Consider the following 27,036-nt stretch of genomic DNA (forward strand, 5'->3'; position numbering starts at 1 on the left):
TTTTCTCACAGCCTGAGCAGTCTCACAAGCCGATTTCTCTATACCTACCTGTTTTTTTTTCCGAAAGCTGCACACTGTACATTACATTGGTACAAAGAAACAAGACCAGTTTTCTGTTTCTTTCATTCTCTATTCAGTTCAAGAATTAAGTTATTTAAATGTACACGGACACAGATTTACACCGATACTGAAAATATTATAAAAAATGTTTTGGACACCCCAATACACTCAATAAGCCAAGTCGTAACATCCTGTCAGCCACCTAAGCGTCCATGTTTCAGAACACAGCATAGTACGAGTTAGCAAAGCTATTCGCTCTCTCAACATTATAATATACAGGACGCCATATTCTGCTGAACTGAGTGCTTGTATGTAGACAGAATTCTGCCTAGGGGATGTGTTTCATGTGCAATGTGAGCACCCTCGTTGCAACGTCAGTCGGCCGACTACTTTTGTACAGCGTGAGCATATCAATCACAGGCTTTGTCCATACACGACGGATCATTCAAACCTGCAGTATGAGTTAGCACCAAAAAACAAGATGTCCAAAACCGCAGTGTATGCCTGGCTTTTTCAATGAAAGCCAAGATAAAATGATTAAATTTCAAGTCATTATGGAGTATTTACAATGATCCATTTATTAAATGTTGACACAAAGTAAAGAACAACTACCAGATTCAAAAAGACAAAAAAAAGATACAAGGGTTATTTTTCAGTAACCTTAAATATATATAAGAAAAAACGTGTTGGTCAGTGGAGTAGTTTGGCATGACCTAAACCGTCCTCAGTTCAATAAATACACATTTGAAATATTAAATGTAAAAAATCTAGCAGATGCAAATATTATTTTTAATAACAAATTATATTGATATGATTCTGAGATCACCATGCATCCTTAACACTACACAGGTTCTGCCTGGAGAACATGGTGCACATATCAGAGAAGAACAGCTTGTCGTTAATTTGCTTGGTTTAAACCAATAAACTGGAATTTTACAAAAATGTATTCCAGAAAAGCAATGGGTACAAAGTCAGAATCTTGGTAGCCAAATGATACACTTGTGTAAAACTAATTTTTAACACACTCAACTCATAAATATATTCATTATACATTTTCTTTGTTGGCGTTGCGTGCTGTGGGTTCTAATGGGTGCTACGGGTTCTTGCAGTTTTACTTTCATCTTACATTCAGCTCAAGCGAACAAGCGAGAACTCCAGATCTTTGAGAGTTATAACAGCTAAATCTAAAAAGTAACGGATGTAAATCTACCAAAATAAGCCCCTCATACAAGTGGTAACACCAGGGACAGCTGCCTTGACTTATACTACTAGAGGCTGAACAAAAGGAAAACTGCCATTCATACTTATAACAAATGTTTGAAGAGTTCAACATATTTAAATTAAGCACTATATACATTCATATGGTAATCTGTAGTTTTAGTTAAACAGTACTTTACTATGATTGTCAGTTCCCAAATTTGCTAAACTTGAATAAACAGCAACAAAATAGCAAAATAAAGTCTTACAGTCTAAATATAAAACTCATTTGTAAACCTAAAAACATGCATAATAGGGCAACACGACTTCCCGTACGTGAATCCTGGTCACCATGTGAATTTTCATAGTAAACACGTCGCAAAAGCCTGTGATAACAGAACTGATCCAATTACACAGTGCCACACGTGCCAGAGTGACGTCATTATATTAGAGGGCAAGGAGTGTCAGGAGCCGAGGCCAACATAAGACCCTTGGTGTGCTTGCCTGAACAGAAGACCAATCCCACATGTGATAATCTTATTTGATCAACTATCCAGCAGCTTGATTTAAAGACATGTGTGCATCTCGACAACAATGCTATATCAAAAGCCTGTCACAAGAAACAGAGCAGACCACTATGAGCTTTCAAAGAAATTTACAATAAAATTCATAGTATATACAGACCTTAGAAAGGTATTTCTGATGTTTTATCCAGTAAACTGTTTTTTGTACATTTTATTTATTGTAATTATTTTTTTCCCTATTTTTTATGAAGTTATCTACCACAGGACTTGATCACCACTTTTCAAACATTACGAATTTTGGATGTTTCATTTTTTCTAACTTTATTTTCAGTGTTCTACTTCTCTACTGCTCGATTTATCATTCGGGCCTCAGCAAAACTTTCTTCAATTTCTTTTTAAAGCTTCCTACTACTTACAGAAAATCAGGACTGGCATAATTCATTTAGAAATATGACACTCAACAGGGTTTATATTATTGATTTCAATCTTTTGAACAGTTCGTTGGCCTTTAGAGGACAAGCTGTTGAGGGAATGCTGAGTGTTTTGCCACAAATCATGTGCTCCGGTTGTGCTGTAAAATAGCTATTACCACAAAAATACAGTGGAATACTGAAATTACTCACACACCCAGTCAGAGACACAGACTGAAACTGAAATTTAACCACAGCCTTTTGCTTCATATATCATTTCAACATTTCAACAAGCCTTCCAGCCATAGTGGATAACAAGAACTCTCTCAATGTTGAGATCTCAAACTAAATCAATTTGGCACCTCATAACTGAGCTGTGTTAAAACTCAAAACAAGCATATCCTAAATACATATATAGTGTATTAATCAAAATCAATGAACCAAACCAAATCAAACCTGAGTCCTTAAAACCTTTCTAATGTACTTACATAATTGAATAAGGTAACAGATTCCTTTACATTTGACTTGCATGCACTTGAAGACATATAAACAAACCATATGTACTGACAAAGTGTTGAATCTGCACTTTCATATTTACATTTATATTGAAGGCTTTTAGCAGACACTCTTATTCAGAGCGATTTACAAAAGAGCTTCACTGTTCACTTAGAAAATACCCTTAGCTAGTTTGTATCGACTAGGATCCAAAAGATACCTCTAAGCTTAGATACTAGTAAATACAAAAATCTGTGTGGAGACCACAACACTCCACACTACACTTCACCAAAGTACTGGACTGAATATTCATCGCAATCTTTGCACTTATTTCAATGAGTAAGATGTGAGACAGAACTCCAGTAACATGCTTTTGGTTTCGCTGGGAACCACAACTTGAGAGTGCATACTAGTCTCGTATTACTCCTGGACATCTCCAGGTTCATTAAGACTGCGACTGAAACTTGGGCTTTACTCTCAACATGCTGTAAAGCAAATGCTGATGTTTAGAATTAAAAACAGGTTAACCAGACTGTGTAAGAAAGGTGGGTCATTAAATATCATAACACTGCAATATGACAATCATCGAACCCAGATCCTAGCCTTTACATAAGCCCACTGTACACTTTATGGGCTACAAATGAACAACAAACTCAAGCTTCATAACTATTATTCCAAAAAAAGGTCAAATACAAATGTCTTTTTCCTCAAAAACCTCAAATGTCTTTTTCTTGCCAAGCAGTCACACGAATACAATACACTTGAGTGTCGTCATGCAAAACTAAACTGTCTACCATTCTTTTTTGATGCATTGCTATCACAACCAACATTAATCGTGAATCATCTTCATTAATAAAAGCCACATAATTTAGCCAGATATTTTAAGGCCTGCACTGCAATTCATCAGCACAGTTGGCAAACTAACCCTCCATAGATCAGCGGAGCAGTAAAAAAAGACCTTTCCACTCACAATGAAAAAGTGACAGCTGAAAGAATGCCTTGAATCTATCACTTTATCCAACATCCCCTCTTTGAATATTTAAGACAAAGACAAAAACACTGTACTAAATCTGTACGAAAAAGTAGTGGTTCCTCCATCATTCATACAGTTAGCGGGACTGGAACAAAAGCCTCCATACATTGTGTTTAGGTTGACACTGAAGCTGGTTGGACTGGACAAGCTGCTTGACTTGTGGTGACTTTCTAATTGATCCTCAGCTGCTGACTCCCTCCTCAGGGTCAGCTAACTGACGACCATCTGCTTGGTGGGCCAAAGTAAACAGGTGTCTTCATGACACCAACTGCTGGAGGCTATCAAATGCTCCTGTTTTGTTCATGCCTGGCTTTTGCTGATACAGCAATACAGAGCAGCATTTTAGTGAAACTCTGACAACAAACATCAACATCAACATTTAATTGATCCCCACACACATACATACATAGAAACACAGACATATACACACACACACACACACACACATACATATAATATATATAGAGCCTCCTACCACCACTACTACCATATTTATTACTATAACCATGTCTACTATAATTCTAAAATTCTACTATTGTAATAATTACTATCACTACTACTACTGTCAGTATTACTATTAATTATACATTTATTATATATATATATATATATATATATATATATATATATATATATATATATATATATATATATATATATATAGTGAATTATATCACTATTACTACTGTCATTATTAATTCTATGACAAGGAATACTATTATAATTATTACTATTTTCACTATTGCTTCTACTGAAACTACTACTACTACCATTACTGCTATTACTAGTTATTACACTACTATAAAATCAACCACCACTACTACTATAACTATTACAACAATCTGCACAACTACTACTACTATTCATAATTTATTATTATTATTATTATTATGCAATAAGAGCTGAGCAATATAGGCATATTTACTGTATAATGTATTGTATTTACTGTGATAAATGTCTTTCCTAGCATATCATGAATCTGTTTCACTACAGAGGGGGGAAATATCAGTCCTTGTTAACTGGATTTAGAGCAGTGCTGTGTGTAAAATGTTAAATCAAACTATTTGTATTTATTAGGACTTTTAAAATGTACCACCATGGCTTCTTTTTGTCCAGTGTTTTTGTCCAACTTAACAAAGGTCAGAAATATTATTTATACTGTGGCATCAAGTAGGGTTATAACATCTTCCATCAATCTGACATGATTTTTATAACCTAACATCCACCTCCTATTAGGAACGCAATAGGAATTGTAAGCCGATGCCAATATCCAATAACGCTCAATACATGAACATTTTTAAAGTGTGGAAAAGGAATACGTCCATGTCTAACAGTGTTAGCTGTAATATTTGTAGAAGGTTATAAATGCAGCCAAATGAATAAAAGGCAGATATTTTAGCTCAGTAGTCCAGCATCACCAGTCGTCTTCAAATCTAAACATCTGTCCAATGCTGGCAATTTCTTTTGATGCCAAAGTGATATAGATTGATTGTGCATCTCTAATGATAATAATAACAATAATAATAATCATTGTATTTTATTGTTATAATCATAAATAAAAAGTGACACATTCATATAATACAGGTATATCTTACCTTAGCACATTAGCAAAAGTGTTATGTCTGGAAAGCACAGAAACTACATTAGCAGATCTAAGAGTACTTCCCCAATTTCACTGTTTAGTGCACTAACAACCCGCAATTAGGACCTTACAACAGAGTTCCTGTAGGTTTATACCGTAACACTGTCATTTTTCCACTGAATCCACTGCCACATCCAAATGTGCCATGCCAAAAAGAACAGAAAACGCCTATATTATAACAAAGGATAAGTGCATCGGGGGTGGTGGCCTACACTGACCCTCACAAAGGCCAGCTGAGACGGCCGTAGCGAAGCCAAGGGGGGATAAAGTTCCAAATCCCATTTACTCAGCCACTCCTCTCAAATCAAAGGAGCAGCAGAAGGAGGCCTTATGCCAGAGGTGTCGTCTCTAGGCTCTTCCTTAGGCCCGCTGTTTACGCACCCTTTCAGCTGCAGGGATCACCACCAGACTCCAGGCCTCGAGGGCATTAGACCAGCTCAAGGTGCACAAGTATTAAAAGTATTAACACTGACCTTTGATCTAAAACTCACTTTACTGGCAGACTGCAACATGTTCAAATACCTGGACATTCAGACGTGATGGATACAAAGGGTACAAAACTGAGGCCAGAATCAGGACTGGATTCTCTAAACAGCATTTCAGACTGGCTCCTTTCTTGTAACACGTCAGGAAAAAATAAATAGTGACGTAATGTGTGTTGTAGAAATTTTAGATCATATTATGTTATATTATGACATCTCCCATCACATCACACATCTCTAATCTCACATACGACCCCCACACATTTAATATGCAGCAGCAAGGGTAAACTGGAGCAGCCTTTCTGTCATTACTGAATACCACTGGCAGTAAAATAGGCCTATCCTTGCTCTGCTCTTGAATGCATTCAATTATTCATTTATTCATTCATTCATACATTCATTTATCTCTAACGTAATCGGCAGTAATCTGTCTCATCATGATCCAAATTCAGTTATTAAGTAACACATGTTAGTTAGAGAGCCATTCTCAATAGCTGGTTCTCCCTGTTAGTAACATAACTACTGTATGATTACAAACTGGGCTAGCTTCTAATATTACTGAATACTTTATCATTAGAACTACATTCTGCACTGCTGTGGTTCTTCACGTATATTTGGTTCTAGATAAGCTTGTCCACTTAATTTGCATGAACCAAGTATTCTTTACCAAAACAACAAATCTATAATCTATCTTACAAACGTCTTATATATAATGTAGTAGTCGGTGTCCGATTTGTAGCATGTAGTTAAGTGCACTATTTCTTAAAATACAGATATTTATTAATTTATTTATTTATTTATTTATTTTACCCCCCACCCCCCTTAGCACGCAATGCCCCCAATATTATTGAGGGCGGACAAGTCTCTTATTTGCCAAACTGCCACCGATGCAACATCACCGGGACACCAACGCACCTGGAGGTAAGCGTTGCATACCTGGCTCCAATGCACCAGCCTGCAGACGCCAGTGAAAGCGTCATCTACCCAACCAGGAGAGAGCAAGGCCAATTGGCTGTCGATGGCTAGCAGCATAGCCGGGATCCAAACCAGCGATCCTCTGATCATGGTGACAGTGCCTTAGTCGGCTGGACCACTTGGGGCCAACATACAGATTCGTAAACTAATCAAAGAATAATTAAGAACGGCTGATCTCGAAGTACGGGTAAATAAAGGCAAAGCTAAATTAAAGTCATGGGTCAATGTGAAAGGGAACAAAGTAAGGTCAACATGCACACATTTATACTTATTTAAATAATCATACTAATCATTCAACAGGCCGCACTGTTTATTTTACAAGATGTTTATTCTGTATGTCCCACTCTAACTGATTTGAGGCTGTTTGCTAGTTAAGCTTCTATTTGTTTATAAATTAAATTCTTAATCCCTTACAGTAACTTCAACAATGCTACAGTATCTACTGACGTAGACTGCAATGTTAGGCTGGCAAAGCTGAACCAGCTGAAGCTGGTGAACTTTCCACTTACATGTTTGTCCCTACAATCCTCGATCACACAACATATGCACAGAATGCACAGATAAGTAAACTGTAATAAGAAATAAAGGAGATACAGGAAGCAGATTGCAGGTAAGCTGTCTGACCAGGGCTAGTGGGAACTAAATCAAGCCAAGACTATTCCACTCCATATACAGATATACTAATCCTTCATTCCTAAAAATAAAGGGTTCATCAAGGCGACTTTGGACGAATAAATTGTTCTAGCCCTAGTTAAATGGTTCTTCAAAAGGAAGGAAAACCCTTTATTAATGGTTCTCTATAGAACACTTTTCTGCAGAGTGTGTCTTACAGAGGTAATATACTGGGGTTTGGCAGTTTAACGGTAATACTTTATACTGCAGTATTTTAAAAATGTTGACGTGTCTGATATGGAAAATGTCTGTAAGCCAGTCTACTGCATATGATAGAACCAAAAACCTCTAAATTCAGCTTTCTGTCCTTTCAACACCAGTCACTCAATCTGAGACATTATCACCTCACTGTTTTCCCACTAACTGCGCCAATGCTAATCAGCTTCTCTCCCCTGATTCAGAGCAGTTTAATCATCGGCCATACAGCCATGGGCCTCGGCCATACAGCCATAGGCCTCGGCCATACAGCCATAGGTCTCGGCCATACAGCCATAGGTCTCGGCCATACAGCCATAGGCCTCTAAAACACTGAATAACGTGTTTAACTGCATGGTCAGCGCCTTTGTGAGTGGGCAATGACATAAATGAACTCTTGGTTTAGCCAATTTGGTGGTTATCAGCTTCAGTAGACCAACTTCTAACTTCAGGCCACTATTATTTTAGTCAATGCTTCCAAGAGCGACTTCCAACAATGAGGATGGATGGCACACGTAAATCAAATTGGTTAATCTAATCTACTCTTTTATAACATGCAATATCTGGCCCTGTAACACCCGGATTACCCTATTCACACTCATCTGAATAGCCAATGTCAGACCACAGCCTATTAAAGATTAGCTCATGGTTCAGCAAAAGCAATCTTGCTTGAATTCCATCTCTTCAATTCCACTAAGTAATGATGATGGATTATGTGCCACAGGCCGAGGCTGTGACGCAGGCTGGATGCGCGGAGGAGCAGAAGGAGGATGCCATGCTCCGGGGGCCCAGGGTGAGGACCTTACAGGCTGGCTGAGAATGGGGAGATGGTCCCTCAAGGGATGGGGCCAGCTGTTGGGCCGAGCCCAGACATCATCTCCAGCCAGCAGCCAGCACGTCCCATTGTGAGGCCTGGGCCTCTGCTCAAACCTTTCACCAGGCCACGGTCATGTCTGAAGGGGTGGGGGGTGAGCACACAGCTGACTAGGCAAGTATGGAAGCCCAGTGGGACGCAGACGGACACACAGTCGGTCCCTCGGCACACAATCTGTTTCCACGGTTTGCATGGAGCGGTGGCTGAAAAGCAAGGCAGAATATGAGGCGGACACAGTCCAGAAAAAGGAGTCAAATGCAGGATCTGTGACACGCACATTTTTTGGTGAAGCATTTTTGGACCACAATGAACAGAACTTTGTAGAGGCCCAACATGTCTGGACTTGACCCAATTAGGCTGCACATATCCAAAACTGATTATATCCAAGTGACGTGAATGCAAATATATTAACACCCTGTCCAGAACGAATGCAACGCTTGGCCCATTCAGAATGGTCATAGCTGAAAGCTAGGGTTATGCTATGCTAGGGTTTGAGCACCACTGACCTGGATATTTCAGTGTACTTTAGAGTTTCCTGAGCTCTTTCTGAGATGCACTCGGTGAAAACACAACAAAATGCACAGCAGTTGTAAGCCAGAACCAGGATCAAGAACCACTGGCCTAGTCTAAGCTGAAAGCCACTAGGATCTGGAACAATGGTGATTAGAAAGAGAGATTTTGCCTAATCTGCTTGCTTTTTTGTATTTTTACATCAAATACACTATTATTAGGGAAAAAATGTGACAATGCATTGTGAAAAACAGGTAATTATGATATCTACTGCAAGCGACTACTGTCTTCTGTTTGGAAACCAATGTTCACAAACAACCAGCATCAATCAACAACCCACTTCAGCATGGATATGGCACGCAGCATGCTCCTCCAGCCCCCCAGCTCTTGTCTCTATGGGTGGATTATGCCACATGGTGAAAATACTGAATCGTGAATCCAACCACCCATCCATCTTCTTATCCGATTCGTCCTAGTCAGGGTCACGGTGGCTCCAGAGCCTACCCGGGATCACTGGCTGCGTGGCAGGAATACTGTTAGACCCTAACAGCAACAAAATGCTAGGCTAATGTAAAATCAGACAACACAACATTGTCTGTAAAATGATCACCAAATGATGATGAAGCAGCTCATTTCAGTCACATGACCTGTTCAATCAAAAGAGGCTCATTCAAACACGAACACACCGCCATAATTTTCCATTACATATAGCTTACATGGCTCCACGCACTACCATCCTAAATCGCTATACGGACACCAGCAACTGCTACAAACATAGACACACTGTTTACAGCCATAGGTGTGGATTCAGTGTACTAATCTATCCCCATGCTCTGGTGAAAGCCTGAACGCCATTAAAAGCAGCTGCTCACACCACGGTTTCGAGATGAGATGAATGGGCAAAGGAGGAGAACCCGTATCAGTGTCTGTGCAACACTAGACAAGCCCGGCGAGCATCCGCGCTTTTATCTGTACAATCCAGAGGATCATAGTCATCTGTCAATAGCAGTGCTTGCTTTATTCTTGTTCAGTTACGTTAGTTTTACAGTTAGGAGCGATGGTAGTGATACTGGTACACCGTGTATGTAAATGTTTGTAGACAACTGGTCTAATGTTTCATCTGGCTTGTATATGTTCTTAGGTTTCAAAGGAATTTTAAGGTGCAATAAGTAAAACGTCTGTCTACTTTTGAGTGAAAGTCATTTATAATCAAATCAAAATAATAAAACGTGGAAGGATGGATTATAAGGCGATATTTAAATCTGTTGCTGAAAAACATGCCTCACAATTAATAAGAAATAAGATGTAAGAAGTTACTTATTGATCCTTTAATGTAAAGAAATCTTATTCCAAGTTGTTCTGGAGCATTTCCATTGATCTGTCTATTCATTATAAGATTCAATGTTAAAAATAAATAAATAAATAAATAAATAAATAAATAAAAATAAACAGCTACCGGACACAAAATATATTAAAATAATGTATGTAATGTGACAGCGGCAATTTATATACTCTGCATCAGAGATTCAAGGTACTTTATGAATGCAGACAAAACCTTCCTTTTCATATTTAGTAGATTAAACGTCGGTCGATATCTGAAATGCTGCAAAACCTGTCCACAGTCCACCAGCTCTCTCACCTGCAGCGTCACACCCTCCACCCCATACAAACACACTCTCTGCACCCTGCTCTTACTGCTGGACCTGTGACCTATGCTCAGTCACACAGCACCCACAGAGACTTCTCTCCACTCACTCTACACCGGTATTCACACCCATCCAGCGTCTTTGGTAAATAGATTTCAAATGAGAATCAAACCTGTACATTGTAATGGCTTTAACTGCTGTGGACCAGTGCTATATTGTACATAGAGAGTGTGTATAATGTGTGCAATAGTGCAAGTTCATGTGTTGGGATGCACCAATACCACTTTTTCATTTCTGATACGGATACCGGATTTTCAAGCATCTGCCGATAAGACATAATAATCTTGAAAGAACAGCGTTTACTAGTTGAGGAACTGCACAGTTGAAAAGTTGCAGGGCTATTAAAAAAAATTACCACGATGCAAAAACACGTGCAAGTAGGGAAGCATAATCCTGCTAAGCTCGAACAAACAAAAAAAAGCTTTTTAATCAGTGTTTAAAATTCACATTCAGCTACACGTCTCTACATGTGTAAAAGGCCACTACACTTCAGTGTGTGTTAGTCTCTAAACAAGCTGCTGAAACTCAACTTTCGATTTCAGAACAAAAAAAAAAAAAAAAGGCACATGGAAACAGAAAGTGCTGTAAATGTAAAAGTTCCACTAAACGTCTGATTAACGGTAATACATATTTATGACTGACTTTTACTGGTTGTTTAAATGTTTGGTTTCATTTCATTTGCTCTCTATTGCCAATACGAGTATAAGTGCCAGTTTCGCCGCTGATACCATCACTATTAATGTGTATATAGGGCTGGGCGATATGGAAAAAGTACTAGATCACACAACACACGATATTTATCACAATACATGTAATCACAGACTAAAAACATCAGTACTGACAGATTATTAAATACTACTATTCAGATACGGAAAAGTGAGTGATTTTTATTCAACATCTGCTGCACTTTATCTAATTAAACCACAGTCTAATTACACTGTTAGTAATGAAACCTGCAGCTGATCGGTGTTTATTAAGCACTAACAGTTTCCTTGATATATTAGAAAAGCATTTGAATATCACAATAACAAAACTTATCCTGATATGATAAAATATTGTCATATCGTCCAGCTCTGTGTGTATATATATATATAAATATCTGTGTTTTGACTACCGTGAGGGACGATGCACCAAATTTCTGTTGACCTAAATCAACCTGAATTGATTTAGACATAAATTTTAGACATAACAGATTTCTCTAATCCTTTTTCCTTTCAGCTCTTAGAGAAAGGTCTAAAAAAAGCTGCTCATTTTCTACAGGAGCTGAAACTGCTGCATATGACCGTCTACCAGGAATTTTCCTCCTGGTTATGAGGAAGTCAGAAGAGACAAAGATAGACAAGTTATAAAAAATATAGAAATATGTCAACGCTCAAGCTGAACCTTGTGAAACCACTGTGATAAGTGCTGTATTTACATTAAGCGTGTCCGAGGTGATCATCTGCTGAGGGGATCAAGCTGCTGAACAGCCAAAATCACAAACCTTCCATTAGTATTTCCATCTTCTCCTCGCAGTTTGAAGAGCCTGGATTTAGAGCATAAACAGTTCATTTCTTTTCAGCTACTTAAACCATCGTACTGTAAAACTACAGGACAGTGTTTTCAGACTGAGGGAGACCTCAGGCCACTTCTATTCCAGCCTCTTCCACAAGAAGCACCTGCTCACAGGTGAGGAGCTGGAAACTCAGGTGAAGGAGGGAGACCGGCCCGCTTGAGGACACACAGCTACCGCTGCCTTTTAATGAAAGCTGGGCAAAGTTGTAGCTAAGAAGTCACAGGACACAGGTGTGAAGAAAAGCGCTGTCATTTGGAGAAAGTTAACTAGTGCTGGCTAACCTAGATATAACACCCAACTCACCTGGCGCTAGCTAGCTATAGCTAACCAACTAGCTAGATACCTTCAGAGACGTCGACTGGATCTGCACGCCCGGTTTTGTGGGCAACATTTCAGACGGGCTTCATGTTTTACAGAGGAAAACTGAAGCTCCTAAAGTTTCACAGCTGAAGATCTCCGTTATGTTCTTTATGGCCGGGACAGCAAAAAGAAGCGAAACCTAGAACCGGCCCTGTTTAAGATAGGATAACCGTTAGCTAACTAGCAAACCGGCTACATCGGTCATGTCCACACAGCCTGGTTTTACTCTCATTCCCACATTAGTGCCATTAAATAATGTGATCGGCATAACAGCCGTTATCTGCAGCACCGCAAGCAACAGTTAATCAACAGGACCGTTAGTTAGCTAGCTAGCTAACGCGCCCGCGCGGCTAAGTTTGTGTTTTTAGCATGTCCGCTAGCTGCACAGTTTTGCGGGAGTGTCCGTTTCTAAGCGTGCGCGGAAGAAAGGAGACCTACAACCTGGCTTAGCGTTTAATACTCGGCCATATTTACCTCAGAAATGGTGGCGAAGTAGGACTGTTAGAAGTGTAACGTACCGTTTTTGCGGCGCATCGTCCAAAACGCTAGCTAGCCAGCCTGCCAGCCTGCCAGAGCTACAGCAGCAGCAACAGCAGCAGCAGCAGCAGCCCACTGCAACTCATTCTGCTGCCGCCCCTCCTCACTCAAACACTGCCAAGATTTGTCCAGCCACCTGCCGGGCACTGAGCCTCACACACTGAGGGAGAGAAATGCAACACACTACACCTCAATTTACCAAACTAATACCTGATTTTAAAGTTATCAGTCATACTTAAGCAAATAAGCCAGAGCTGCTGTCTGAGGCTGAACCTCATTATACAGTATAACTGCAGTGCCATGACAGCCATGTTCACCTACATGGTTAACTTTCAGCACACAATGCAGTCCAGTCGACAGTCCACTCAAAATAACACTCCCTCTGCTCCTAAAAATGATCACATTTTACCTAGTGGCAATCTATCTACCGCTCTGTATGCAAAGACTACATTTCTAGGCTTTAACAGAATAAATAATAGGGGCTGGTGACGGTGGTGCATTTTCCAAGGACGCGGCCCATGGCCCATGGTCTCTCTCTCTCTCTGTCTTGGTCTCGGTCTCTCACATGGCCTGAATCTGAAACCTCTGAAGCCACCCATGAACTAGTTATGGAGGTGTGATTCACTGAAACCACTACAATCAGCTCCATAACTAGTTCATGGGTGGCTTCAGAGGTTTCAGATTCAGGCCATGTGAGAGAAGACAGAGATGAAGCCTTTAGTACCAGTGTCTCTACTTCATCACGTGGCCCGAATCTGAAACCTCTGAAGCCACTCAGGAGCTAGTTATGGACCTGTGATTCACTAAAACCGCTATCATCAGCGTTTCCGAGAAATCCTCCATGTCGGCCTACTCTAATTTTTTACCACAACGGCTACAGAACTCATTGCAAGTGTGTCACCACAGCGTGCTGGTTCTTGGCAAGGAGCTCATTATTAGGTTTTGTAAACACCACCTGAATAAATAATGCGTTCAAAACCCACCACAGCAGAAAAACAGATCTCGGCCATATTTCTTTGAGTATAAAACGTAACCTTCTGGATCTTTTTACAGGGTGTTAACAATTAAGTGCATTCACAGAGTGTGGGTGGATATACACTGGTAGTCAGTGCGTCTAGTGACGCTCTTCCTCTGGTCTTGATGACTGCCTCTCACCACTGTGTCATTTCATTTTCCAAACATTTTGTTAAAATGATCCCAATTAACCTCTCCAATAGTGCCGGCATTGTTCTTGTGCACACATTTCCCAACACACTCCTTCAGCTTGCCAAGGCCAAGGCCTCTTAACATCCTGTTAGTGACCATGATTAATTAGCTGGTAGCAGTAGCTTCTCTTTGCTCACATAAAAAGGGTTTGTTTGACAGCACTCACTGGATTGACCAACACACTGTACAATAAGTAAACTCCAATGTGCTCAGTGCAGATCTGAGAAGGATGACTGTAGATTTACACCATATCTTTGAGCCATTTCTATATAACAGCAGACTCCAAGATCATCAGTTCATGAAGTTAGTGTGTGGAGTAGACAGATGGTCAAGGACTGGAAAAAGACCCAAACTGTCACCCTCAGCTGAGAGAAAATTGGTTTCGGATGGTGGGGAACAACTCAAGAACCACCAGGGCACTGGCCTGCCATAAAAACTGGAAGGCAGTTTTGCACTGCATTAACTGTTAAGCATGGTGGTGGTAGAATAATGCTCTGGGGTGATTTTGCTGCCAGACCTGATTCCAATATCACCCTTTCATTGCATGCTCTTGTACACAGGATACAGTCTTTATGACAATAAGCAGTTACAGTGATTCACTCACTGTTATATTTACCTAAAGGACAGAACACCCACCTTGAAAAAACATTGTATATTGTACACAGACATTGGAAAGTAATTCAACAATGACTTACAATGTTTCTTAACTGCAGCTCTGACACCTTCTTTTATTCATTGTACAATGGTAGCATGGATAGAAAGAGGAACTACACAAACACAATGAAGCATAAATTACATGATTTGCATTTCAGGGCTAATGCTATAGGTGCTTTAATAACATTAATATAAATGTGTGGACTATAAATTATTTGTTCAGAAGCTCAATACTTTCTCAACTCTCAATAATTCGTTTAATAAAACGTTTCACACAATTATTACTATATACTAGTGTCATGCAGCCTCACAGATCTGAAATAATTAGTAGGCACACTGCTGTACATGATTCTAAAATGGCCAAGAAAGCTGAAGAGCATCAAAAATAAAGGTATAAAAATCCAGAATGTCTCAGTAAAAAAATATCATAGGGAAAAGATAACAGTATAAAACTAACATTTAATAACTGGACTTTTTAACAAAATACCTAAAATGTAAAACAGACATATATCAATCTTGTAATAATAATAATTATTATACGTACATATATATATAACGTACAAATATATATAACGTACATAGCACCTTTCACATACCCAAGGATGCTTTACAATATGGTACGCAGAAAAAAGGGTGGAGGCAGCAACACTAAAAGACCTGCCACCCATAGAGGAAAGCCTGAACCTGGGAACAGCCAGGAGTCAAAGGACCTTAGCTTGCGAGAAGAAGTGTGAGTCAGTAAAAGGGCAGACAGATATATAGGTGCAAGGCCATGCAAGGCCTTAAAGGTCAACAGCAGGATTTTATAACGGATATGTTCTGTGATTGGTAGCCAGTGTAGCTGATATGGGGGGGGGGGCATGGGATAAGACTCTGACTATAGAGTTTTGAATGTACTGCAGAGGTTGCATGCAGAGTTTTAGAAGGTAGACCATAAAACAGAGAATCGTGATAATCTAACTGCAAAGCAATGAAAGCATGCACCAGGATCTCAGCAGAGGGTGGAGTCTAGCAATATTTTAAAGATGGAAAAATGCTTTCTGACTTTGTCAGAGATTAAATATGAGAGGCAAAGCTTAAACTCGGGTCACAAAGACTTGGCCAAGATTAGGCAGAAAAGGGGAAAAGCAGACATGGGTGCCATCAACAACAAAAATGTAATCGAAATGGGCAGAGAGGGCTTTTTTTGGTACCAACAATCAGGAAAGCATTGAATTAGCATTCAACACCTGTTAACTCCTGAATACAGGACAACAGTGAGGATGATGGGAATGGCTCCCATCCACAATGGGCCTGTGTGCTTGCAGGTTTTCAGTTCAATCAAGCAGGAGCTGATCTGATTCCACTTGCTCAATCGGTTGCTCTCAGCAAACACTAGACTAGTCTTATGAGGTGATCTCCTGCTTGGCTGGAAATAAAACCTGCAGCCACGCCGGCCCATTATGGACAGCATTGGTGACCCCTGCTCCTTACCTTTCAGTGTCAAGATGTAATACAGTATATGACAGTACAGTATCTGATAGCACAGTATCTGACGTACCAAAAAGTAACTGCAAATGTCTGAACTGCAGTGTACCTACAAGCATTCTCAGGTCATATGATATCTTAGGTGCTTCCAGAAACGGCCACTGGGTTGCACTGCAGGGCTCCACCTCAGCACTCCATCCCTCTGAATGATGGACTGGACATATTCCGGCAACAGTGAGTAATCAGCATTCTCACCACTTTCAACCACGATTACTGGAACGCTGGACTGAGCAATGACAGAATAGAGTTCCCTGCAGAGTGAGGCACTGAGCTTGTCTTGGCCCGTATTCAGAGGAATGGAGCTTTGTTGTTCTTCGTGATTGGCTGACTGTGATCCTGGAAGGACGAGCAGCACCGCCCTGCTCTGGCTCAGCACGTCAGTTATTTCTGCAACATTTTCTGCAGTTAAAACAGTATCTGAGGTCATTCTTTACAACACGTCACTCCTTATGGCTGTTCTGAATACAAAATCCAACACTACATGCTTTTGCGTGGAATTTACTGTGAGTTATTCATGTGCATATCCAAAGAAATGCAACCCCAAATGCATCCCCAAGATACACTATATGGATATAATTGGACCTTTTTCTGAAATCAAGGGTATTCAAAAAGGGTTTAACCTGCTTTTGTTGGAGTAACTACTGTCCAGAGAAGGCTTTCTACTAGATTTTGTAAGAGCGTCAGTGAGGTCAGGGTGTTGGATGATCCACACCCCACCTCATACACAACTCCTCCCAAAGATATTGGATGGAGCATCACCATTCCAGGCTTTATACCCCTTTATGCCCCTCTAGCCCTAGACAAGCTGTGTATGCATTTGCACATATGTTTCAGAAATGGGTGCAACTTAAAGTAGCTGAATGCATTCATTAGAAGGGGTGTCCACAAACATTTGCACACATAAGTATAGCGTGTGTAGTTTTGCAAACAGACGCTACGGGGGTTAATGTATAAACCCATTAATGGTAGCTCATACCCTCCTAAAATAGTGGCAGTTTATAATAATAGTTAATTTTATGTTTTTTTTTTCTAGACCGTACATATTCTACTATTCATCCACCTTAGTCTCCTTTTACACTGGATCTTTTTTTTTACTCTCTTTCAATGAAAGTCAATGTAAAAATACTTTTTAATTCCAAGTCATTTTTGAGAGGTACTATTGGTCTGTACATCATGAGATTTTTGAAACAATGTACAGATCAACTGCCAGATTCAAAGTATGTCAAAAAATCAAAAATGGTAAAAATGAAATTGTAAAAATTTGTGTGACAGCAACCATGAGTACAATTCAGATAAGATGATTAAGGCTTGCGTTTTGCAGTAACTATGTAACAGTATGTAACTAGTGATGTATAAGCTGTTGACACTTACTAACTACATTACCCTTAAAGCTAAAAAAAACTAACTTTAGACTGCAAGTTATGGTTTATATATGATGTGATATAATTGCTTTAATGGTTTAATTTGAAACTAAACTGAAATTACAGTAAAAGTGAAGTACAGTGCAGCTTTAAAGTCGAATGCTGAACTGCAAACACCACTGCTACTGAGTAAACAATATCTTTTATGGGACCCTGTTACTGCATAGTTTGGCTATGTTCCTGCGGAAACACACCTGATTCAACTCAGCGGGTAAATACCAAGTTCAGCAGTGAACTCAGTAACTGAGTTCAGTAAGCAAACTGTACTGGATTCCACTTCTCACTTCCCTACCCTTGCTATATATAATCACTGTCATGCAAAACTCTTGTAGCTCAATTTTTGCCATCTAGAATCTAGCAGCTGTTTTTTACACTGATTCAGAATTTCATGATGAATGGACCAATAGAAATGCTCCCAAAAGAGATTTTTGTGTGACTGCTTCGATACCCTGATCTAAAACTGTACTGAATGCATATAACAGACATTTTCTACCTCCTGTGCTGGCGCCATCCCGGCCATGTATGAACAGTCTGAGGTCATGCTCCTGCTCCAGTACTTCAGGCAAGATCTTCAGGGCCAGGTTTTCTGCCACTGGGGAACCGGGGATGTTGCCATGGCAATAACACACATATGCATTGTATGTCTTTGTCTTTTCTGTGGCAGTTATGTAAAAGTTACACATTAGGTAAGTCACGGAGGTAACATGCAAAATGAATGAAATCAAACATATGATCTGCAATTTTCTTTCAGGATTAATAAAGTGTTATTTTAACTTATCTTTTCTATTTGAACCTAAATCCAAAAACTACTATTTACTAGTAGTAACTATTAGTAAACAGTTTGCCACTTTTGTATCATATTGTCATGTCATAACATTAAAAGGCATAAAGGTATAAAGGTATTAAGTGAATTTCCCCACTGCGGGACTAATAAAGGACTATCTTATCTTATCTTATCTTATTAGGACACATCTCTTAATTATTTAATTCAGACGTTTCACTCAGGTACACTGCCACGGGTGTATAAAATCAAGCCCCTGGCCATGCAGTCTGCTAGGGTAATTCTAAAGAGCTTACTGAACTCCAGCGTGGTTCTGTAATAAGAGCCACCATTGCAACAAGAAGTCTTCCCTCTTAGATATTCCACCATCAACTGTGAGTGGTATTATTGAAAATGGGATAGTTTCAAGCCTCCTCTAGTATTACCATCAGCACAAGTACTGTGCACCAAAAGCATCATGGCATAGGTTTTAATGGCTGACCAGATACCAATGAATGCAAGTGTGTCTTTCACAGACCAAGATACGGTCTCTGCCAGAACTTTTCTGTACTGGAAATATACAGACCCCTAATCTTGCGGCACAAAGGTAACAGATGTGGAGCCAATGAGTGGATCCCTACGGCATTAAGCTCTCCCACCAAACGGTTTTGTGGCACTACGATTAACTAAGTGTGCTGAGAAAACTGGTCTCGGCCTGGGTTGTAAGAGTCCTGTGCCAACCGTGTCCATGTGAAAAAGCCACCTTAAATGGTTACCCTCCTTGCTTAAAACTATTCGGCTTCAGTGGAAAAGAGGCCATAGGCTTCAGAACCGTTAACGTGAAGTTTAATGCTACATTCCTAAAATTCTGCATAATAGACACAGGGTTATACCACCGTTTTTTACTATACTACACTATCTATAGTTTCTATAGTCATAGTTAGTGATGCACTTACTTTTGCCGCACATATGACGATAAGCTAAAATGAGATCTATTTTGAAGAACACACACAGGACAATGCCCACAAGAACTGCTACTGCGAGGACCGGAGCAATTATCCACCATGTCTGGATGAGATGCTGATTCTCTAAGAGAAAGCATAAGCAGACAAAGAAAAACATCTGTCGAATCCACATCCTTCATTCAATCTCTTAATAGATAACATGACAGTATGCAATATAATAGTTGGCTTCTTATGAGTCAAAGGTCCTTACACTTTCACAGTCCTATGAGATGAGCCCAAATCCTTACCCTGTGTAAGCCACACCAGTCCCCTGTCCATTCCACTCGGGCTCAGAATGATGCATTCAAAAGGTATGCCGAAAAACTCAGGAAGAACGTCAGAAATGAACAGCGTGGATTTGCCATAAATTCGATTATCCTCCCTCGTCTCTCTGTGGATGGGCGGAGAAAAGATATATATTTAGGATTTTTCAGTTTCAGAAATATGAAAGTTGCTGCTTAATAAAAACAATCTCATTCATGTCAGCATCTCAGAACCAAAAATGGCTTCCTGTGTAAATCTTTTTGTATGAAGCTGTTACTCACAAAGTCAGGTTTTCCTGAAGCTGGGGATATTGAATAGTAAATGCATCATTTACTGTCCAATACACTGTCACTTCATCTCCAAAAAAATCCTCTTCTAAACCAGTGAACACAGTACACTCGAGCTTGGTTTTCACACCTGTACGAACACAAAAAACAAGCGAAGTGAATCAACCAAAGCGAGGCTAAATCACTCAATCATCAAAAAACAATTTCTTTATGAACGTTCAGAGATTCACTTGCCTGGCGGGACATGCACAGTGTGGTTACGAGGATGTATGACTTTAGGCTGCTCCACGTGCCCTGGAAAGCATAAAAGTCTGACGATTCAGTGGATTTAAAAGTACTGATGGAAAACCCACTGACCATTTATTTATTTATTTATTTATTTAGAATCTAACATAAGAAAAACACATTAAGGAACAACAACCAAACCACCCATACTGTTAGACACTGTTGGTGAGTCCAGGTTAATTGCATGTTTTAAGTTAAGGTTATTCATTTATATTCATCAAACCGCTGAGCCACCACTGGGTGTGGGTGATTCAAGGACAGGAGCATTGCCACGGCAACATAAAAAAAGAGAGAATCTGTGTGGTATCGAGCTTTGGAGAACTGCTGAACAACACACAGTAAGAAAATGTGCTTTTCAGTCGTACTATAATTAGGTCTGTTTTGGCAGGTACACTTGATTCTTTGATGTTCAACTGAGTTGTAAATGCCCCCTGCTGGGCAGGCATACTCCAAATTTTAAGTTTTAGGGCCGAAAAAAAAAAAATCAGAAATGCAGAAAAAAAAATTCTCAAAAATGTACAGATATGTCTTTGTTTTAACAATTGTATTCATACAGTTGTCATAAAGCAAGAAATTTGAAGCCTAAGATTTCAAACCAGAAACTTTCTGGTAATCTGGCCAAATAACTGCAATGCTGGGCTCAGTGTCTTTACATATGTTCTGTGCAATCTCTTCTGATTTGTGAAACAACCATTGTTCTTGTCTATGGTCATTGTTCTATGGTCTGTCAGTGTGCCAAAAGTGTTATTACAAACCTCTATTACCAGAGAATAGCTCCACCACCCTGTTCCACTAAACACACACACACACACACACACACACACACACACACATCTACTCACCAGTCTTTATTACTTCAAGCTGAAGAGTGTACGAGGCAGTGTAGTTTTGCCCCTCATGGCTGAAGATGACCATACAAGTGTAGTTACCCGTGCTGCTCATTGATACTTGGAGATTAATTTTACTGTCTTGTATTCCTGTAGATTTACAGTCCTGTACAGGGGGATATGAAGAAATCATAATTATCTTTAAGAAGTGAAAGTCTTTTATGAGGCAGTACATCCTTGATCTTGGTATCTCTAAAAGGAAGGTCCTGTGTTTACAGTGCTGGTCAATTATGATTATTTACATACAGTAATATTTACATTACAGTATATTACCTAATAAGATTGCTACAGTTGAGCTCTGCCCAATTATGCTCATGTTATAAGGAGAGTTTCGGCCTCAGTCTGCCCCACTGAACACAGTGTGAAATTCTTCGGGATAAAGACAGGTTGGAAATTGTAATTTAATTATGAATAATGACTTATTGTGGTATATAAACCCACAGAAATATCACAGTTGGGCCTTAGCGAATAAATAAAATACAAGAAAAGTAAACTATGTTGTTTTCTGTTCTTTTTGTTTGTTTGTTTTTTTGTTTTTAATGGCCATCCTTTGAGGCTTAAAAAAAAGTTATGAGAACTTTGTCGTTGTTCAATGAATAACAGTTTTGCAGTTTTTTTTTGCAGTTCCAAAATAGTGACCATTTTTTTGCCAACTTTGAACGGAAGTCAATGTAAAATAAAAGTTTATTCCAAGTAATTTAGATAATTTCTATTGGTCTAAGCGTTCAGAGCAGCTACAGGGTTCAAACTGGAGAAACTGGACAAAAATAGAGACTCTTGAGAGATTTGATGGTTTTCACTGGAGCAGCAGCGACTTGCACTGCTGAATCTTTCGCCTCAGATTTTTCAGCCAATTGTTTTGGGGGCTGAGCCCTTCTGTTTGTCCCAATCGTCCCAGAACCAAATTTTAAACCTTTGATCATTAGCCTTTATATCACAACTTAAATGAGGTTTCCATACATTTGACTGCTAGTGTAAGACCCTGTTATCTGCCATTCATTCACTGAATGCTTTTTAATGTCCCACCTTCATCCACTGCACTTGCAATATCTGCCCCAGAGTCGCAATGGGTTCTTCAGTGCAGGTCAGGTCCAAGCTAGCTCCTTCCAGTGCTGGCTTGAGCTCCATGGCACTCGGACATTGTCCTTTTTCGATGGAGAGAAATACTGTAGAGTTTGTGCTCACCGAGGCATTAGTTCTGCAGGAAACAGAAGGTACTCAAAGTTATTTTCGAACGTCCTGCTTTCATAAACATTGGCAAATTATTTGCCACAGAACAACTGTGCTTCTGGTTCACAATAAGCATTTATCAATGGATGGTTGAAATGGCTCGCATTGAGAAAATTTCTCATTTCTCTGAAATTATAGAGTATACCTGTCCACGCAGTTCATATAAAGTAATTGGGGGAAAAAATAGGACACCCCAGGAAGGAAGCTTGTGAGGAAAACATTACAATATCCCCACATTTATTACTACCCAAAACTCCCACATCATGATTAGAGAGGGTTTTGGAGGAGTCTAATTTAACCCATAGACATTTAGTTTGGTTTGCTCTGGATGGGTAAAGTGAGTGTCTATCACCATGGCAAGATCCAAAGAGCTCAATGAGGTTGTAGATGTTAAAACAGTTATAAAGACACTGTTTAAGTCTGGGGAATAATGTGAGTTTAACAAATGGTCAAGTAATAAGGAACTATGGTCGTTAAGTATCATAAATTATGCTCAGAGAGTAAAAAAAGGTCTGTCTTGTTGGTGTATCAAGTAATTTGTTTGTGCGTATCCATCAAAAAGAAGAGATCATTCAAACACATCCAAAACAGTGCTAAACATCAGCATATAACATACACTAAAAGGACAAAAGTATTGGGACACCTGCTCATTCATAGTTTCTTCCGAATCAAGGGTATTAAAAAAGATTCGGGAGGAGAATTGGTGTGAGGATTTGATTACATTCAGCGACAACAGCGTTAGTAATGTCTGGATGTTGGATGATTACCACCCCACCTCATCACCAACTCCCCAGCTCAAACCAAAAGTACTGGAAGGAGCACCGACCATCATTCCAGAGAAGAGAGTTCCTCTGCTCCACAGCTCAATGCTTGGGGGGGCTTTATATACTCTAGCCCACGCCTGGCATTAGGAGTCCTATTCTATTGGCAATGCTTCTCGACAGGAACTAGACCAGCTGTATGCGTGTGTACATTTGCACATCTGTCTCAGCAAGGGGTGCAAAGTAGCTGAATGCATTCATTTGAAGGCATGTCCACAAATATTTGGACACATAGCCTATTAACATCTGAGCAGTTCTTTTAGATCCCCAGTGTAAAGTACACGTAACAAGACACCCGCCTTTAACCCATCCGTGCAGTGAAGACACACATACACACACACACACTAATGATCAAACACACAGTGACAGTGAGCACACATGGGCAGCCATCGCTGCAGCACCCAGGGAACAGGGAGGGTGAAGGGCCTTGCTCAAGGGCCCCTCAGTGGCAGCTTGCCGAGCCCCGGTATGGACCCCACAACCCTGTCATCAATAGCCTGGTGCTCTAACCGCTGAGCCAGCGCTACTTCACACACCATATTTTGGCTGATGGGTTACAATTGGAGCCATAGTCAGAGAAATGGTGTAAATGTGATCTTCCTGTACCTCCTCCCCTGCTGAGCCTCTTACCGTGTGCACATATAATGACCACTATCTGATGACACTGTTTTTAGGAACCACAAGGAGCTCCCTTGTAGTTTTAAACGGGGGCCTGTTTTCAGGGGGTTGTTATCTTTAGTCCAGGTGAAGGTGAAGCTGAAGGTGCTCTCCAAGTCCTCCAAGTCTGCACCACAGTACAGCCTAACAGCGTCACCCTCGACGGCGTATGTCTCCATCTGCCGGGCTGCAAACGCAAAGACAGTTAAAACACGTGTAGTTACACTTCTTTATTTTGCTTGCTGAGAGGAGCGTTTCTGATTGACACAAGATGCTGCTTAAACACCTTTAAAGCTTATTTTCTTAAATGCAGCGCTAACTAGCTAGCTAGTTTGTACTTTCACCAAACCAAGGCCAAACCAAGGCCAGCTTTGGTCAGAGATACTCCAATACAAAGTCAAAACAGTGCAAAACCAGTCAGAATAGTCCAATACAATATGGAAATTGTACAAAAACTGTCAAAATAGTATAAAACTAGTCAATAATGCAATATAGTCGTACCTAAGCAGTCAGAATAATTTGAATAGAAGAATAAATTGTCAAAACAGTACAAAAGTAGACGGAATAGTCCAATACAAAGCTTACCAATACAAATCTAGCTAGTCAGAATACTCTAATACAAAAAACAAACAGTCAAAATAGTACAAAAACAGTCAAAATAGTCCAATAAAGTGTCGAAACAATACAAAACCAATCAAAATAGTTAAATAAGAGGTTAAACCAGTACAAAACCAATCAAAATAGTTCAATAAGAGGTTAAACCAGTACAAAACTAGTCAGAATAGTTCAATAAGAGGTTAAACCAGTACAAAACCAATCAGAATAGTTCAATAAGAGGTTAAACCAGTACAAAACTAGTCAGAATAGTTCATTAAGAGGTTAAACCAGTACACAACTAGTCAGAATAGTTCAATAAGAGGTTAAACCAGTACACAACTAGTCAGAATAGTTCATTAAGAGGTTAGACCAGTACACAACTAGTCAGAATAGTTCAATAAGAGGTTAAACCAGTACAAAACCAGTCAGAATAGTCCAATAAGAGGTTAAACCAGTACAAAACTAGTCAGAATAGTTCAATAAGAGGTTAAACCAGTACACAACTAGTCAGAATAGTTCAATAAGAGGTTAAACCAGTACACAACTAGTCAGAATAGTTCAATAAGAGGTTAAACCAGTACAAAACTAGTCAGAATAGTTCAATAAGAGGTTAAACCAGTACAAAACCAATCAAAATAGTTCAATAAGAGGTTAAACCAGTACAAAACTAGTCAGAATAGTTCAATAAGAGGTTAAACCAGTACACAACTAGTCAGAATAGTTCAATAAGAGGTTAAACCAGTACACAACTAGTACAATAGTCAAATAAAAAGTCAAAATAGTACAAAAAACAGCCACATAGTACAAAACTAGTCAGAATAGTCCAATAAAAAGTCAAAATAGTACAATAAAATATGAAAATAGTACAAAAAACAGTCAAAATAGTAAAGACTAGTCAATAATGCAACATAGCTAGTCAAAGTAGTGCCAAAGCAGTTAGAATAGTCCAATAAAAAATTAAACAATACAAGTCTAGCTAGTCAGAAAACTCACAAACAGTCAAATTAGTACAAAAACAGTTCAATGAATTGTCAAAACAGTACAAAACTAGAATGTACTCCAATACAAAGTCAAAATAGCACAAACAACAGTACAAAACCAATCAAAACAGTAAAAAAAAAGTCAAAACAGTACAGACTTATTTAGAATAGTCTAATACAAAGTCAGGATGGTACAAAAACAGCCAAATAGCAAACTACTAGTCAAAGTAATCAGATAAAAAATCACAATAGTCAAATAAAAAGTTAAAATAGTAGAAAATCCAGTGAAAATAATGAAAATAGCACTGTATGCATGTCTTCGTGTATCTGATATAATAAGTGATAGTGTAGTTTGATTAAAAATATACTCAAATGAACCCTGAGCACTTCTGAGGCGCTGAGAGTGATTGAGTGATTCAGTCGTTCAGGTTCAGTCTCGGTTTACAGAGTCTTCAATCTCCTCTGACTGAATCATCTGCAGAAAACGAGGAGTTTCTTACCGGTACATTTGATCACGGAGACGCTCGATATCCAGCTTAAAAGCAGAATCACGACGACTTTCACTTTCATCCTCTCCAGACTGTGGAAGAACATGGGAACCGATGAGACCTGAGCTCAGACCTGATGTCTAACTGCAGCGGCTGGGTCTGAGAGCTCTGATTTCTGAAGTCCACAGTCTACTCCCACATTCATTAAAGACTGTCCTGTGGCTTGTGTTATTCTGCTTAGACACTTCGTAGAAGAGCACTTCCTCGGGAAATTCCTCAGCCCTCATGCTGAACCTGTAGCACTGCTTATCTGGTGAGGGAAAACCCCAGCTAGCTGGTTTCAGATGGCATAAAATGGTTGAATGCTCGAGGTCGTTGACAAGCTGAACATCCTTCATACTTTAAGAGGTTGCACGCATCGCTGAAACAGATGTGAAACACACAAATGCACACACACAGCTCATCTAGTCCCTGTACAGAAGTATTGCCATTAGAATAGGACTCTCTGGAGCAGATAGCCATGAACCTTTTGGCATCATGCCTAATGCCAGGCGTGGGCTAGGGTAGAGAGGGGTATACAGCCCCCCAGCATTGAGCTGTGGAGTAATGGAACTGTGTTCTCTGGAATGATGGATTGATCCAGTACTTTTGGGATGAGTTGGGGAGTTGGGGATGAGGTGGGGTGGTGATCATGCAACATCTGCATTGACTGCACTAGAGCAACGCTCTTGTTGCTGAATT

At 39.6% G+C, this 27,036-nt stretch overlaps 2 protein-coding genes across 2 annotated transcripts in view; both read right to left on the bottom strand.

The window, feature by feature from the left end:
- Nucleotides 1-13,283, bottom strand: part of LOC140535978 (probable ribonuclease ZC3H12C) — a 29,248-nt gene extending 15,965 nt beyond the window's left edge. Inside the window, exon 1 of the mRNA XM_072657572.1 lies at nt 13,209-13,283. The gene's annotated coding sequence lies outside the window, so the exon portion shown is untranslated. The remainder of the gene's footprint in view (nt 1-13,208) is intronic.
- Nucleotides 13,284-15,147: 1,864 nt separating this feature from the next.
- On the bottom strand, nt 15,148-26,453 carry LOC140535767 (interleukin-1 receptor type 1-like). The gene is made up of 10 exons (XM_072657251.1): nt 26,308-26,453; nt 24,204-24,417; nt 22,549-22,720; nt 21,478-21,628; nt 20,585-20,644; nt 20,345-20,480; nt 20,048-20,190; nt 19,752-19,883; nt 18,529-18,690; nt 15,148-17,013 (listed from the first exon to the last, which is right to left on the bottom strand). The coding sequence occupies exons 1-10, from the start codon at nt 26,399-26,401 to the stop codon at nt 16,676-16,678; spliced, it is 1,602 nt and encodes a 533-aa protein (XP_072513352.1). The 5' UTR covers nt 26,402-26,453; the 3' UTR covers nt 15,148-16,675.
- Nucleotides 26,454-27,036: the final 583 nt, after the last annotated feature.

The sequence above is a fragment of the Salminus brasiliensis genome, chromosome 15 (genome assembly GCF_030463535.1).
Source record: "Salminus brasiliensis chromosome 15, fSalBra1.hap2, whole genome shotgun sequence".
Taxonomy (NCBI): Eukaryota; Metazoa; Chordata; class Actinopteri; order Characiformes; family Bryconidae; genus Salminus; species Salminus brasiliensis.

Bases quoted from the DNA above. Each gene is read 5' to 3' on its own strand.
- LOC140535767 (XM_072657251.1), bottom strand. From the start codon at position 26,401: ATGTTCTTCCACAGTCTGGAGAGGATGAAAGTGAAAGTCGTCGTGATT. The intron at 20,191-20,344 runs GTGAGTAACAGC...GCCCATCCACAG, and splicing joins CTTCAGGAAAACCTGACTTT to AGAGACGAGGGAGGATAATC. The intron at 18,691-19,751 runs GTAAGTGCATCA...TAACTGCCACAG, and splicing joins TCGTCATATGTGCGGCAAAA to AAAAGACAAAGACATACAAT.